This window comes from Vicugna pacos, chromosome 6, assembly GCF_048564905.1.
Source record: "Vicugna pacos chromosome 6, VicPac4, whole genome shotgun sequence".
In the NCBI taxonomy this organism is placed as follows: domain Eukaryota; kingdom Metazoa; phylum Chordata; class Mammalia; order Artiodactyla; family Camelidae; genus Vicugna; species Vicugna pacos.
Window position 1 is genome coordinate 21,066,168 of NC_132992.1, and position 15,954 is coordinate 21,082,121.

Genomic DNA, 15,954 nt, shown 5'->3' on the forward strand with positions numbered 1-15,954 from the left:
TTCTCCACATCTTTTTTTATTGGCATTATTTTTCTATTTCTGTTCAATTGGTTTATATTATATTTTCAAATCTGTTTTTAGGAAGTAGCTATAGAAAGGTATCAAAGCTAAAATCATAAAATTTTATCCAGTAGTTTGTACAGAAGCTCAATTTTTGCTACATTTTCTGCCTGCCCATGGCCTGGGGCTCTGCAACTTCAATTCAGCACTTCACTTGTTGGAGAGACCTCGCTACCTCCAAAGTAAGAGCTCCCTGTGCTAAAATTATCTCCCTTCCAAGATATCACAAGCCTGGTTTTGTTGGAATATCAGTGCTAAAATGAAAGCCTGACATCAACTCCCTAGGGTAGCTACAGACCTTCCTTGCCAGTCTCAAGGAAATTTATAGACCCCAAAACGGCTGAAAAGCCATTAAGTACCGGTCATTGATCTTTGGGAACCTAGATATGGCTATGAAACAATAATACTAGTGATTTAATAAAGAGCAATACTAAAGAAAGCTACTCATTAACTGACATAGTAACTAGACTCTAGATTTCTTAACAACATATTTCTGTCTTCCCAATTTACCTCAGCTTACAATCAGCACATGTGGTTACCAGTCTGTTACCAGTAAGAGGTGAAAAATAGGCAGAAGCAAGGCTCTTCGTGTGTTCAGTCAAAGAAATCAAAGGCTGGCTTCTACTGGGATTCAGGCATCTTGCATCATAAATGTGAACATCCCTGCAATGGGAGGAATAATTCTCAGTTTTGCCCCAGTACACACAGTAAGCCTCTACAACAGTGCTGAATATAAACTGGACCCTCAAATACTGTACTGAAGAACAGTTGAGACAGAATCCTCTAACCTTCTGTATTAATTTTGAAAACACTGGTGTAGATTTTTTTTAATTACAAAACTATAGCATATATATGTAACCAAATGGGTATAGAGAGAGAAGATTCTAGTTGATTTTCTAATCTCTCCAAGAAAAAAGTTAACAGACCAGGAAGTTATAGGTCACATATAACTTTTACTTATTTATTTTTTTACAAATTTTCTTCTCAAAAGACTAGAACTAAAGCATGAGGCCACAGAAAACAAGAATGTGTATTTGTTCCAATACTTTCACTATTTATTAAATCCAAAAGAATCTCTCATTATAAAAAAAAATTACACTCAAAAAAACCCTCAATCAGCATAGGAAGGAAAATTATTTGGGCTGTGGGTATCACAAAAGTCAGATATCTTTGACAACCAAACTAAAACATTATTCCTAACATTAAGAGGCCTAAACCACAAAATTTTATGAAGAACATACCTTAATCCCGCAGTGATGAAATACTGTCTATGCACTGGGTGGACATGAACAGTTCTTATTTTGCTCAAAGAAGAATTGATAAGTTTCTCATAAGAAGTTCCCGGCGTCCGCCTATCCACCAGTGACATACTTCCATCCCAGTGACCTACTATTAAAGTAGAGGCATCTTCTGCCAAGAAGTCAAAGGAGGAAAAGCTACTTTCTTCATTTCTATATACCTAAGGATATAAGTAACAATCAACTTACATAACACTCTTCTTTTAAAGAAAGTCAATGCATAAATTCTTTGTTAAAGAATAACAAAAGACTTTATCCAAATAACCTCATTTATGTCCCATCATCCTCACAGGAAGGAAAGGGCAAAATGATCATGCCCTTTTATAGAGATGGAAACTAAGGCACTGAGCAGCTATAGGCGCGCCTGCAATCAAACCGCCCATCCACCCACGTCAGGGCTATATCCCAAATCTCTTAAATCCAGTAAACCTCAGTTGCAGATCTACCTGTGAAACTTACTGGGATGTGGACTAAATATGAATTCTACCTAACTGAAATACCTTAATATACCAAGTAACTTTGCCAACCAAGTCTAACATGTATATGGATTGAATGCGCAACTACTCTAGGTGAAAGTATAAACAGATACAAAATTTTTACAGCAATCAGGATACATCTATCAAAATATTTAATGCTTATATATACCCTCTGACCCCAGTAATTTCACTAAGATGTATATAAGGATGCTTGCTGCAAGACTGCTTATAACAGCAATAAAAAGCAACCTACATGTCCACCAAAAAAGATCTGGTTAAATCATGATAGTACATCTCTACTTTGAAGTATCATGCAATGCTAAAAAGAATGAGGTAGATTTGTACTACTAACTGTCCAAGAAACATTAGTAAGTGAAAAAAGCAAGTTGAAAAAAATGTATGTATATAGCGGGAACCCACTGATGAAAAGAAAAAAAACCTGTATCTATACACTTGTAAGTATATGTGTACTTTCTGGAAGCATACCCAAGAAATACAAGGGTTACCTCTGGAGAGTGAGAATGGGGAAGGAAAGATTTACTTCACACACCCTATTTTCTGTAACTATTTTATCATGAGCATGTATTATTGTTACAACTTTTTAATCGCCTACAATTCACGGTACTATCACTTTGGGCTCAGGGCTCACACATATAAAGGAATAAAAAATAAATGCTGTAGAACATTCCAGGGCTTAAGCAAGAGAGAATGACCAACAGTTCTTACCATTGAATCATGAATTGCTGCTGACTTTTAGTGTTAATAACAAGTATTACTATAAACTGAGATTAACAAATTAATACACCAAAGGCATCCCAATCCCCACAGACCAGAAAAAGCCCAAGATACACAAATGAAACTTGAAGTGTTCAGTTAGTATATTAAAACAGTTAAGTGCAGGTGCTTTGGAGTCACACAGACCCAAGTGCAAATTCCAGTTTTGCCATTTACGTCCTTAAGCAAGCTAATAAATCTCTTTACCTCTGTTTTTTCAACTGTTAGGTGGGGAGAACATTACCTATTTCATAAGGTGTTAATAGGCTTAATACTATATGTAAAGTGCACTCAGGTTAGTACCTAACACAAGGTAATTGTTCAATCAGTAGTATCAGGAGCAAATTACTGATACATGCAACATCCTGGATGAATCTTAAAAACATTACGCTAGGTAAATAAAGCCAGGCACAAAAAGCTACACAACATATGATTCCATTTACTTGACATTCCACAACAGGCAAAATTATAGGGACAGTAATCACATCAGTGGTTGCCAGGGGCTAGGGGAAGGGAGAGAGGAGTAAATATAAAGGGTCTATGAGGTAATTTTTTGAGGTGATGGGAATGTTTTATATCTTGATTGCAGTGGTGGTTACACAGGTGTATATAATTTGCCAAAACTCATAAAACTGTATATCTAAAACAGGTAAATTTCACTGTATATAATGCATACTTCAACAAACCTGACTTCTAAAAAAATAAGTGGAAAACTCTTATAACTCAATTCTAAAAACAGAGATAACCCAATTAAAAAAACAGGACAAAAAATCTAAATAGACATTACTTTAAATAAACAGAAATGATCAACAAGCAGATGAAAGGTGCTAGGCATCATTAATCATTAGGGAAGTGAAAATCAAAAACACAATGAGGTACCACTTCATACCTACTAGGATGGCTACTATACTCACCAACAGTACAAGTGTTGGCAAGGATGTGGAGAAATGGGGACCCTCATACACAGCTGATGAGTATGTAAAATGAAGTCATTTTGGAAAACAGTTTGGCAGTTCATCAAAATGTTAAACAGTTACCATATGACCTAGCAATTACACTCCTGGGTATATACCCAAGAGAAATAAGAGCACACAAAACTTGTGCATGAATGTTCATAACTACATTATTTGTAACAGTAAAAAATGGAAATAACCCAAATGTTCATTAAATAATGAATAGATGAATAAAATGTGGTATAGCCACACAAAGGAATATTATTCAACCATAAAAAAGAACAAAGTACTGACACATTCTACAACATGGATGAACCCTGAAGATACTTTGGTTAGTAAAGAAGCCAGTCACAGAAGTCTATAAATTATATGATTTCATTTATATGAAATGTCCAGAACAGGCAAATCTAGAGACAGAAAGTAGATTAGTGTTTTCTGTGGGCTGAGGGGAGGAGGTAGTTGAGAGTACCTGCTAATAATCAAGGAGTTTCTTTTGGAGGTGATAAAAATATTCTAAAATTAGTTTGTGGTAACAGTTTCACAATCCTGTAAATATACTAAAAGCCACTGGATTTTATACTTTGAATGGGTTAATTGTATGGTATGTGAATTATATCTCAGCAAAGTTGTTTTAAAAATAAGTACAACCAGTTATTATTAAGTGGCTGATAATACATAGATATACCTTTAAATTTCAAACTCCAACCTTCCGATTAAGAATATAAACAAATACAAAACAGAATATAACTACATGCTGTGCATTAATAACTAAAGTGCTACCATTAAACAGTTTAAAGAGGCTTTTTCACAAAAATTATCATTTAATCCATGATTAGTAACCTATTTCCAATAAGGATTTTGGATATTAATATTGCTCTTAAAAACCTATTTCTAAAAGGGTAAAAATAGAAATTAAGAGGGAAAAAAAGAAGCAAAGATGTCAATTTAAAAAAAAAAAGAAATTTTTTCTAATTCTCAGTAATTAAGAAATCACGTCTGTCCAGGAACACATTAACAATCTTGAAAAGTCTTTTTCCGTATGGCTAAAAACAGACCTAAAGGGACTTAAACATCCTCATTTTAAAAGAAAACACCAAAACTATTAGCACTCAAGGAGAGAGAAAAAGCCTCCTCAGTTTCAAGAAAGATCATTTTGGGAGTTCAGTGAATAACAAAACAAAAGCAGTTAGGAACCATACTATAACAATTAAAATAATTATTTAAAAACTCTTTTATAAGTAATTATGAATCATCTGTCCATAGAATATTAGAATAATTACAAAGATATCAAAATGTGTTAATTCTGAGCACTGGCGTACATAAAAAAAATTAAGGCATAAAATTAGATCATCAATTAGTATTTATGATGATAAATTATAATCAATGATGATACTTCACCTTCTTCATTGTCCATCACATTTAAATCGCCATTATACTGAGGACCTCTAAAAAATTTAAATATTCCATTCAAAAGAAGATAAAGGATGAAAACCTACATCTAAACCATCCTAAATTTCACAAAGATTAAATCCATATAAAAAAGTTAGTTTGATTTGTAAGAATTCTCTTAATGAAGAAATCTGATATGGCTAACAGTAAATCTGAAAGCTCACTTCAAATGATACATTTTTTTGTAAGCATTAAGTGGTAGCTATTTAAGTAGTAGACCAAAATGTAATCACTGGGATCCAATATTGTGAGGCTTCCTCAGGCATTTGGAAGCTTATGGCCTATATGACCAAGGAACAAACTGATTATAAAACCTCCAAGGAGTAAGCAGTCTGGTGATCTGGACAGATCATCTCTGGGAGGACTGGTGGTCATGAGTATGAGTCCAACATGTTTCAACTATTCTTTAAACAGACTTCAACCTAAGTTGACCTTGCAGGAGTTAGACTAGTCCAGAAAAAGACCTTATCCTCAACAGGCAGTTACGAATAAACCTGGCCTAAGACATTCTGAATAAAACTTCCTGAGTGCCCATTTCTTGCCAGAGTACAATTATCTGATGTCAATCCAATGGCAGTTTTTCATTCTAACTTCATCAGAAAAAACAGCTGAGCTAGTATCTCTACCATCAGATATATATAGCATATAAGACATGATAAATCTTAGCTAGAAGGCAAAAAACCCCACAAATTTTATAGTTTCTGTGTTATATTACTGGCCAAAAGTTTTAGATATAATGTATTTTAGTACTGTTATGTGATGAACTTCTCTATAGTCTTTTTAGTCACATCTAAGACTCATCCCCACAAAAAAATGAACAAAATTATAATAATATTCCAATATTTTCTCCTGAATAAAAGAGGGGGTTTTAAGCCTTAAAATAGAAAAGTATGTTATTTTATTTAAAAGCTTTTTGCAAAAATAAAAAATAAGAGCAAAAACTTATTATGTGCCAGGCTCTGTTCTAATGACTTTGTCTGCATTAACTCATTTAATCCTCGTGACAAATCTGTAAGGTAGATAATATTACTGTTCTATTTCAAAACTGAGTAAACTGAGGCAAAAAGAAGTTAAGTAACTTGCCAAGGTCACAAAACAGTAACAGATGGAATCTGAACTTTGACAGTATAGTTCTAAAGTCCCTATTGTACACCATCTCACCCAGTCTGACTGGTATATTAATCAGTCATGTGGCATTTCATAAAGAATCCAGAATATCATCTGAGGTCAACATGTAAACACATTAACATTTACCTCTTCAAAAACAGCCCTGGAAAAATCCCCGCAGCGTACTGTGCCATCATAGCTCAGTGATAGTATGTGAGCCGGATTAGCAGGTGAGAAGTAAAGACAGCTAACTGGCTGACTGTGGGGCTGAAAAATATAGATTCCATCTTCTTTAGGTTGGTGAGTCTGGAAGAGAGTTGGGGGTGGGGAGAGAGACAAAAACTGGTGAAAAGTAGTAATATTTTCTATGTCATTATGTCATTAAACTATTGATGTCTACATTACATTCAGTCTTTTCTTAGTCTATAATTGTACAAAACCTCCCATCCAGAAAGTGAGAACTAGAAACATTATGCTCTCACTAAATTATTTTTCTAAATTTTCAATCCAACAAAATTATGTCACATTTTAATAGTTTCAAGCTTTTTTGCAACTAGCAAATTAGTTTCTTCATAACAGAGAAAAATTACTACTTATTATGACTTCAGTTCATGAAATCCTCAAGAAATGTGAAATTTACTTTTTATTTCATATGTAGGATAATTCCTTACAATCAAAACTTACATTAATACCACTACCACTTTGCTTTCTAAGTATGTTTCTACATAAGTATATAATTCCCAGCACAATTTTCATAGGTGTTTGGTCCTAACAGAAAATGATCATTTAAAAATATTTTATCCCCTAGATTGAAAAGGTATTTGAAGAAATCATGACTGAAAACTTCCCAAACCTAAAGAAGGAATCAGATATCCAAGTACAGAAAGTTCAGAAGATCCAAAACAAGAAGAACCCAAACAGACCCACACCAAGACATATTATAATCAAGATGGCCAGGGTTAAAGATAAAGAAATGATCCTAAAGGCAGCAAGACAAAAACAAAGTGAATTACAAGGGAACCCCCATACGGCTTTCAGCTGATTTCTCTACACAAACACTACAGGCCAGAAGGTTGTGGCAAGATATATTCAAAGTCCTGAATGAAAAAAAGATGCAGCCTAGGATACTTTATCCAGTAAGGTTATCCTTTAGAATAGAAGGAGAGATAAATAACTTCACAGACAAGCAAAAGTATAAAAGTTTAGCAACACTAAACCCATGCTAAAAGAAATATTGACAGGTCTACTCTAAATAGAAAAGAAGCAGGATGTTACAGAAATGAGAAAACCATAACTGGAGAGGTGATAACTACCATGAATTACAAATAGAATAAACATGAAATTGTAAAAAAAAAAAAAGACACCTAAATCATTAAGAGTGGGAGAGGTAAGCAAGAAAATATAGGGTTTTTTTCCTTTTTAAATTTTTTATTATTGGTAGGATAGGTTTGAGCTTATATTACTATCTGTTTGATACAGTTATAGTAATGGGCTAATCTACTTACAAAAAAAGGTAACCACAAGCCAAAAACTTACAATTGAGTCACAAAAACTAAATAAAACCCAAGATAATACAAAGGAAAATTATTAAACCACAAAAGAAAGAAGAAAGGAACAAAGAGGACATACCAAATCAACTGAAAAACTAAGTTCAAAATGGCGATAAACACACATCTATCATTAATTACTGTAAATGTCAATGGACTAAATGCTCCAATCGAAAGACACAGAGTGGCAGATTGGATAATAAAGCAAGAACCTTCAATATGCTGCATATAAGAGACCCACTTTAGGGAGAGGGACACATATAAATTGAGAGTGAGAGAATGGAAAAGGATATTCCATGCAAATGGAAATGACAAGAAAGCAGGAGTAGCAATACTGATTTCAGACAAAATAGACTTTAAAACAAAGGCCATAAAGATAAAGAAGGACATTTTATAATGATTAAAGGAGGATATTACACTCATAAATATATATGCACCCAATATAGGAACACCTAAGTAGATAAAGCAATTACTAACAGAGATAAAGGGGGAAATTGATGGGAATACAATCACTGTCAGAGACTAACACCACATTAACATCACTGGACAGATCTTCCAGACAGAAAACAAATAAGGCAACAGAGAAATTAAACGATACAACAGAAAAATTAGACTTGGTGGATATTTTCAGAACATTACACCCCCCAAAATAATATACATTATTTTCAAGTGCACATGGAACATTTTCTAGGATTGATCATGTACTTGGCCACAAAAGAAGCCTCAACAATTTTAAGATAGAAATTATCTCAAGCATCTTTTCTGACCACAATGCCATGAAACTAGAAATCAACTACAGAAAAACAGAGAAAAAAATGACAGCATGGAGATTAAACATGCTACTAAAAAACCAATGGATCAATGATGAAATCAAAGTTGAAATTAAAAACTACCTTGAGACAAATGACAATGAAAACACAACCACATAAAATTTATGGGATGCAGCAAAGGCAGTGCTGAGAGGGAAATTTATAGCGAAACAGGCATCCCTCAAAAAAGAAGAACAATCTCAAATAAACAATCTAACCCATCAGCTAAAAGAATTAGAAAAAGAAGAGCAAAAATAACAAAAGTCAGCAGAAGGAAGGAAATAATAAAGATCAGGGAGGAAATAAATAAAATAGAGATTTAAAAAAAACAATAGAAAAAAATCAAACCAAGAGCTGGTTTTTTGAAAGAATATAAATTCGACAAACCTCTGGCCAAGTTCACAAAGAAGAGAAAAAAGAGAGCACAAATAAGCAAAATAAGAAAGGAAAATGGAGAAATTACAACAAATAACAGAAATATAGAATATCATATGAGAATATTATGAACAATTACATGGAAACAAAATGGATAACCTAGAGGAGATGGACAAGTTTCTGGAAACATACAGTCCACCAAAACAGAATTAAGAAGAAACTGATCACTTGAACAAACCGATCTCTAGAAATGAAATCGAATTAACAATAAAAAACCTCCCTACAAATAAAAGTCCAACACTTGATGGCTTCACCGGGGAATTCTACCAAACATACAAAGAAGAACTCATACCAGTCCCTCTCAAACGCTTCCAGAAGATTGAAAAGGAGGGAATACTCCATTCTTTGAAGCCACCATCACCCTGATACCAAAACCAGGCAAAGACACTACCGAAAAATAGAACTACAAACCAATATCACTAATGAACATAGATACAAAAATCCTTACCAAAATATTAGCAAATAGAATCCAACAGCACATAAAAAAGATTATACACCATGATCAAGTAGGATTTATCCCAGGGACACAAGGATGGTTCAACATACACAAATCAATCAATGTAATATATTACATCAACAAGAGGAAGGAAAAAAACCACATGATCATCTCAATAGATGTAGAAAAAGCATTTGATAAAATTCAACACCCATGTATGATAAAAACTCTCACCAAAGTAGGTATAGAGGGAATATATCTCAACATTATAAAAGCTATATATGACAAACCCACAGCCAGCATAGTACTCAATGGTGAAAAACTCAAAACCATCCCACTAAAAGCTAGGACAAGGCTGTCCACTCTCACTCCTATTCAACAGTCTTGGAAGTCCTAGCCACAGCAATCAGGCAAGAGAGAGAAATAAAAGGGATCCAAATTGAAAGAAGAGGTAAAATTGTCACTATATGCAGATGGCATGATACTATATATAGAAAACCCTAAAAGGTCCACACAAAAACTACTAGAACTAGAATAGACTTACCATATGACTCAGGAATCCCGCTCCTGGGCATATATCCAGAAGGAACCCTACTTCAAAATGACATCTGCACCCCAATGTTCATAGCAGCCCTATCTACAATAGCCAAGACATGGAAACAGCCTAAATGTCCATCAACAGATGACTGGATAAAGAGGTGGTATATTTATATACTGGAATAGTATTCAGCCATAAAAACCGACAACATAACGCCATTTGCAGCAACATAGGTGTCCCTGGAGAATGTCATTCTAAGTGAAGTAAGCCAGAAAGAGAAAGAAAAATACCATACGAGATCACTCATATGTGGAATCTAAAAAAAAAAAAAGTGAACATATTTACAAAATAGAAACAGAGTCATAGACATAGAATACTAACTTGCGGTTGCCGGGGGGGGGAGAGGGGTGGGAAGGGACCGACTGGGAGTTTGAAATTTGTAGATACTGACAGGTATATATAGAATAGATAAAGAAGATTATACTGTATAGCACAGGGAAATATATACAAGATCTTGTGGTAGCTCACGGTGAAAAAGAATGCGACAACGAATATATGTATGTTTACGTATAACTGAAAAATTGTGCTCTACACTGGAAATTGATACAACATTGTAAACTGACTATATCCAATAAAATAAAATTTTAAAAACCAAAAAATATATTAAAATTTTATCCCCTAACTGCACAATGAAAATGCATGTGTTTGAATTTCTGCACTAATATTACTACTTCTAAAGATTATCCTTTCCACAACTGGATTACCAACTCCTAAATCATCACTTTTCAGATTTGGATAAGTTATATTCCCATGCCATATGTCATATTATGAACCACAACAATTATCATTCCCAGATGTGGCTTAGTCTGCTCTGAAATAAACATTTTTGTTTTGTTCTATTTTTATTTTAAATTTTTAAATAAACAGAATTTTTCAAAAGGAAAGAAACAAAAATGCAAAGAAAAGGAAGGGGAAAAAAATGACAATCACACAAACTCCTCTTCCTACCCAGAGTTAACCACTGTTAACATCTTGGCATATTTGTCTACAGCATTTTTTTTTTTTTAGAAAAACAAAACTCTCCATTTTTATAAAGAACTCAAACAATACAGAAATGTACAAAGACATGGGGGAGGGTATAACTGAAGTGGTAGAGTGCATGCTAATCATGCATGAGGTCCTGGTTTCAAGCCCCAAAACCGCCATTAAAAAAAAAAACCAGTAATAAGTAAATAAATAAACCTAATGAACTCCCCTCAAAAAAGTTTTTTTTTAAATAAAGGGAAAAAAATGTACAAAGACAAAAAACCACTCCAAATCCAAAATTGACCAAAATTGTCATTAAAGTACTAAGTGACCATTACAGACATCTTTACATGTATGTATCTATATAGAAAGAATGACAGAAGACATCTGGAGAGAAAAAAGATGACTTTTAATAGCATTAAATTTACCTATACTTCAAAATAATATAATCAAGCTGAAGGAACTTTTGAACTTCGAGTATTTCTTTACAAGAACTATTTCTTAAAAAGGAAAAAGTATACAACATAAAGCAGTTGTAGTCATTATACTTTTTAACTATGTATGTCTGAATTTAAGATCATTTCTATTGACTTAGAACATTTTCTCACCCTGCCAATATCCTTTTCTCCATATCTATATTTTGTAGTATTATTTTTTGTCCAGGTTGATAATATTCATATCCAGTTCTGTAACCATAATTCATATGGCTGTTTAATATTAGTTCTGGTTTAAATTGATTCAATACTCATCACCAATTCCTCTGTTTCTCCATTCCTGAATTCTTAAACCTGACTTACTCTTAATTGGCTGAGATTTGCTGTCAAGCAGTTTTTTCCAGATTAATTCACAGGTCTTGAAGTTCTTGAATTTGTTTCACAGGTGAGAATATCTACCTGCTGCCTTTACATCAGAATAATATCTTGAGCTGGGGAAGTATTCCAGGGCCACACTTCCTCCTCTCTGAACTTTGTAGTCAATACATGAAATGTTGCTGCAGAAAACTGAGGCAAGCCTAGCTTTTCCCCTTGAATGTAATTTGTTTTTTCCTGCCTGAAGAATTCTTTAAATTCTGAATTTTCCTAGAACATAGTATACCCATTCAGTCTGCCAATTCAACTGTTTTTTCAGAAATATTGTCTTTTCAGAAAAGTTCTCTTCAAATAAGTTTTCTGTTCCATTTGTTGGGGCATCTTTGACTGTCTTTCCTTCTCTATTGGCGTTTCTCTTAAAGCTTTTTTCATCTGTGTCTGAGATTATTTCAAATCTTTCCTTTAATGTCTGTAATTTCATTTTCATCAGTGTCTATTCTGTTCCTTGCTTTTGTCTAATTTATTAGTTTCATTGATCTTCATTTCATTAGCAATCTCTTTTTTCATTTCATTCCATTGTTTTATCATCTTATCTTTGAGTCTCATTTTACCAAATTATGTTATCCACTGGCTCCACAGCAGCACTGTCCAAAAGAACTTTCGAGATGACAGAAATGTTGTATGTATGCACTGTCCAATATGGTATCCACTAGTTATGTGCGGCTATTAAGCACCTGAAATGTGTCTAGTGAAACTGAAGAACTGAATTTTCTATTTTAATTAATTTAAATGTAAATACAGGTAGGTATCCCCCACTTCTCAGAAGTTCGCTTTACACAATTTCACAGTTCCAAAACACTTACATTAGTGCCTGCTTTCACTAGCGGAAGGAAATCCAAAGAGGATTTTCACTTTTATGAAAAAAGGTGAAAAATGAAAATCATGCACTCAGCATTTGTTTTGTTACAAGTTATGTTGGAGGCAGCGCACCCTAAACAGCAGGAGTGGCACCGCCAAGTTCCTTCTCCGGACCTACTCTCAGCATCTCAGCATGAAGCTGCCAGGGCTCTGAACTGTGTCTGTGTCGATCTGTGCTTTATCTTGATTTTTTTGTGCATCTGTTAGCAAGATGCCTTAAGATAACTGCTTCTCTGCTTTACACCATTCTGGCTTACAAAATATTTCATAGGAATTCTCTTCTTTCAGATAGGGAGAAAAACCTGTAGTCTCACATGACCAGTAGCTACTGTACTGAACAGTACAGTTCTAGAGCAACTGAGAAGAAGTTCCTTACTTTCCTTGAGTAATCTTTTTTTTCTTTCTGTCTTTGCATGCTAGGTTCTTTTTTTGCATTTGCAGTAGTTTGTCTGGTTGCCATGTCATTTACTTTCGTCTTCATTATGCTTAAACTGCTCTGCCCACAGTAGGTGCTCTGATGTAACACATTGACACTTTCTCCCAGTATCTGATACCAGTTCATTCTGTCCTCAGGAAAGGATGGGCTTTTCTGTACACAGGAGGAAAGATGCAGCAGGAGGGAGATAGACAGTGGGTTCCAGCTGAAACAGTATGTAGTTATTTGTTGGAATTCTTAGACTCTGAGATTTTGTTCATTATTTTATATGAGGATTTATACCACCTATTTGGTGGGATTGAGGGAGGAGGTGGCTCATCTCACTCCTATAAGCCAAGAAAACTTCCTTCATAGAAAATTAGTCCTACTCTTCACTTTTCCCACTTACCCTGTTTTTCCCCATTTTCCCCCAGCATCCATTTCCCTATTCCTCACTAAAAAGAGGAAAAAACTACACCTACTCAATGTACTTCTTTCCATTTTTTGAGAATACAGGTAAAAATTCTCAGGGTTTAGTCAGTTCACCAGTATGGATTCTAGGGGTAGGGCAGCATAGAAGCTAAACCAGGCTATGCCACAAGCTCAGCTATAGATCTTGTTTCTGTCCTTGGTGGTTAGTTTTTTAATTGCATTAAATTATACTTCTTCCTTATTGCTGCGACATTCTTTTTCTGATTAGACTATCTTTTGCTCATCTTATGGTAAAATTCCAATCCCATTTCACTCCTAATATACCAGGTTAAGAATGCATCTAACTACTTTAAACCTAAATGAGACCAGTTTGTTTTGAGAGCCTAGAAATGACTATCTGTGCACAGTGGATTGGAATATGAAAATTGGAAGTACAGGCACTGGTTAAGACTATTATGGTAATCCCAAGAAAAGAAGATGGACCCTTACCCAACATGGTGGCAGGAAGGATGGGGGAAAGGGGGGCAAAACCATAAAGGACTCTACTAGACATGAAGAATGAAGGGAAGACCCAGCTTAAAACTCTTTAATAGCTTCCTGTTGCTTTTAGGATAAAAACCAAAGTTCTTAACAAAACTTAGTAAGATACACATATGATAAGATTGGGTGCATTCAGAGTGGTATGGCCACAGACTAAAGATACACATCTGACCTCTGCCCACCTCTCTAGCTTTCTCTTATTTCACTCATCCCCTCCATTCTTTTGCTGTCCATGGCCCAACCACACAGGCATTCTTTCAGGTCCTCAAGTGTATCAAGTAGGCACTCTCCTTCCTAAGGTCCTTGACACGCTGTTCCCCTTGCCTGAAATGCTCTCTCCCCTTCCTTTGTTTGGTTTACTCCTACCTAGCTTTCAAATCTCAATTCAATCCTCATTTTCTCAGGAAAGCCTTCCCTGATCCTTCAAATTAGGCCAGTCCCCCTGTTATGTTTTTACAACACTACTTTCCTTCATTTCATTAATCACAGTATAGAATTCACTCCATTTATCAAACATGTAATTATTTCATTCATGCTGCTTTTGCCACAAAATTCTAAACCCTATGAGGACAGAGACAGCCTTTCCTCCTATGAGGACAGAGAGTCTTTCCTCACAAATATGCCTGGGGAGTCATTAGAATAGTACTTAGCACAAAATATTCATGTGAAGTGAATGAACAGTGCATGGATTAATGAATAAATGATAACTCAACTTTTGATCCTAGGTGAGACTAGGAATCTGACAAAAAGTTAAGAGGAAAAACTGAGGGAGTGCCAAGGTAATTCAATGGGGGAAAGGACAGTCTTTTCAACCAACAGTGTCAGAACAATGGATACCTACATAATGAAAGATGAAATGGGCCCTTATCTGAGAGCATATACAAAAAATAACTCAAGAAGGATCAATGAACTAAATGTGAAAGCTAAAACTATAAAATTTTAAGGAAAAAACATAGGAGAAAACCTTTAAGACTTTGGTCTATACAAGAGACTTCTTAGATAAAACAACAAAAACACAATTCATAAAAAAAATTGATAAATTAGACCTCATCAAAATTCAAAACTTTTGCACTTTAAAAGACAGCATTAAGAAAATGAAAAAAACTACCCCATATGAAAAAATGTACTTGTCCTTGTAGAAAAAGCTAAGTCAGATAATGTCATTCCTTGGTTCAAACTCTCAAACATCTTCCCATCTTGAAGCCAAAGCATAAATCCTTACAATGGTCTTAAGGTCCTATATGTTCATGTTTCCCACTATATTTAATAATCTCCCTAACGCTTACTCTGCAGGTACATTGGCCTTTTTATAGTTTCTTGAACATGTAAGCCTGCTCTTGTCATACCCCAGACTTTATCCTGCTCTATTTCCCTCAGCAGCACTTAACCACTATTGAACATAATTCTTTCATGTTTGTTTGCCATCTGTATCCCCTCAAATAAGTGTAAAGCACTTCATTTTGTCCACATATAAATCTCCAGTGAGGAAGGTAATGCCTGGTGCATAATAGTTGTTCATAAAATGTCTACAGAATACAAATTTTAAATGAAATTAATTATCATTTTTTCCATTAAAAACATGTTGTGCTTCTTCTCTAAAAAAAAAAAAAGAAAATGAAAAGACAAGTCAAAGACTAGGAGAAATATTTGCAAATCACATATCTGATAAGGATTTGTACCTAAAATATACAAAGAACTCAACAAGAAGACAAACAACCCAATAAAAAAAAACTGACAAAAGATTTGAATAGCCATTTTACCAAACATATCCAAATGGCATGAAAAGATTCTGAACATCATTAGTCAACAGGGAAATGCAAATCAAAACCACAATGAGATACTACTTCACTAGAAAGATACCACCCACTAGAAAGGCTATAATAAAAAAGACAATAATAACTTGGTGAGCATGTGGAAAAATTGGAACCCTCA

The 15,954-nt window shown here is 34.5% G+C and overlaps 1 protein-coding gene across 5 annotated transcripts in view; it reads right to left on the minus strand.

The window, feature by feature from the left end:
* WDR76 (WD repeat domain 76) overlaps positions 1-15,954 on the minus strand; it is a 49,246-nt gene that overhangs the window by 6,939 nt on the left and 26,353 nt on the right. For all 5 annotated transcript variants that reach the window (XM_072962569.1, XM_031672842.2, XM_031672843.2 and 2 more), the window contains 3 exons: positions 6,265-6,423; positions 1,302-1,519; positions 571-723 (listed from right to left, as the gene is read on the minus strand). In XM_072962569.1, coding sequence (XP_072818670.1) covers positions 571-723; positions 1,302-1,519; positions 6,265-6,423 — 530 coding nt within the window. The remainder of the gene's footprint in view (positions 1-570; positions 724-1,301; positions 1,520-6,264; positions 6,424-15,954) is intronic.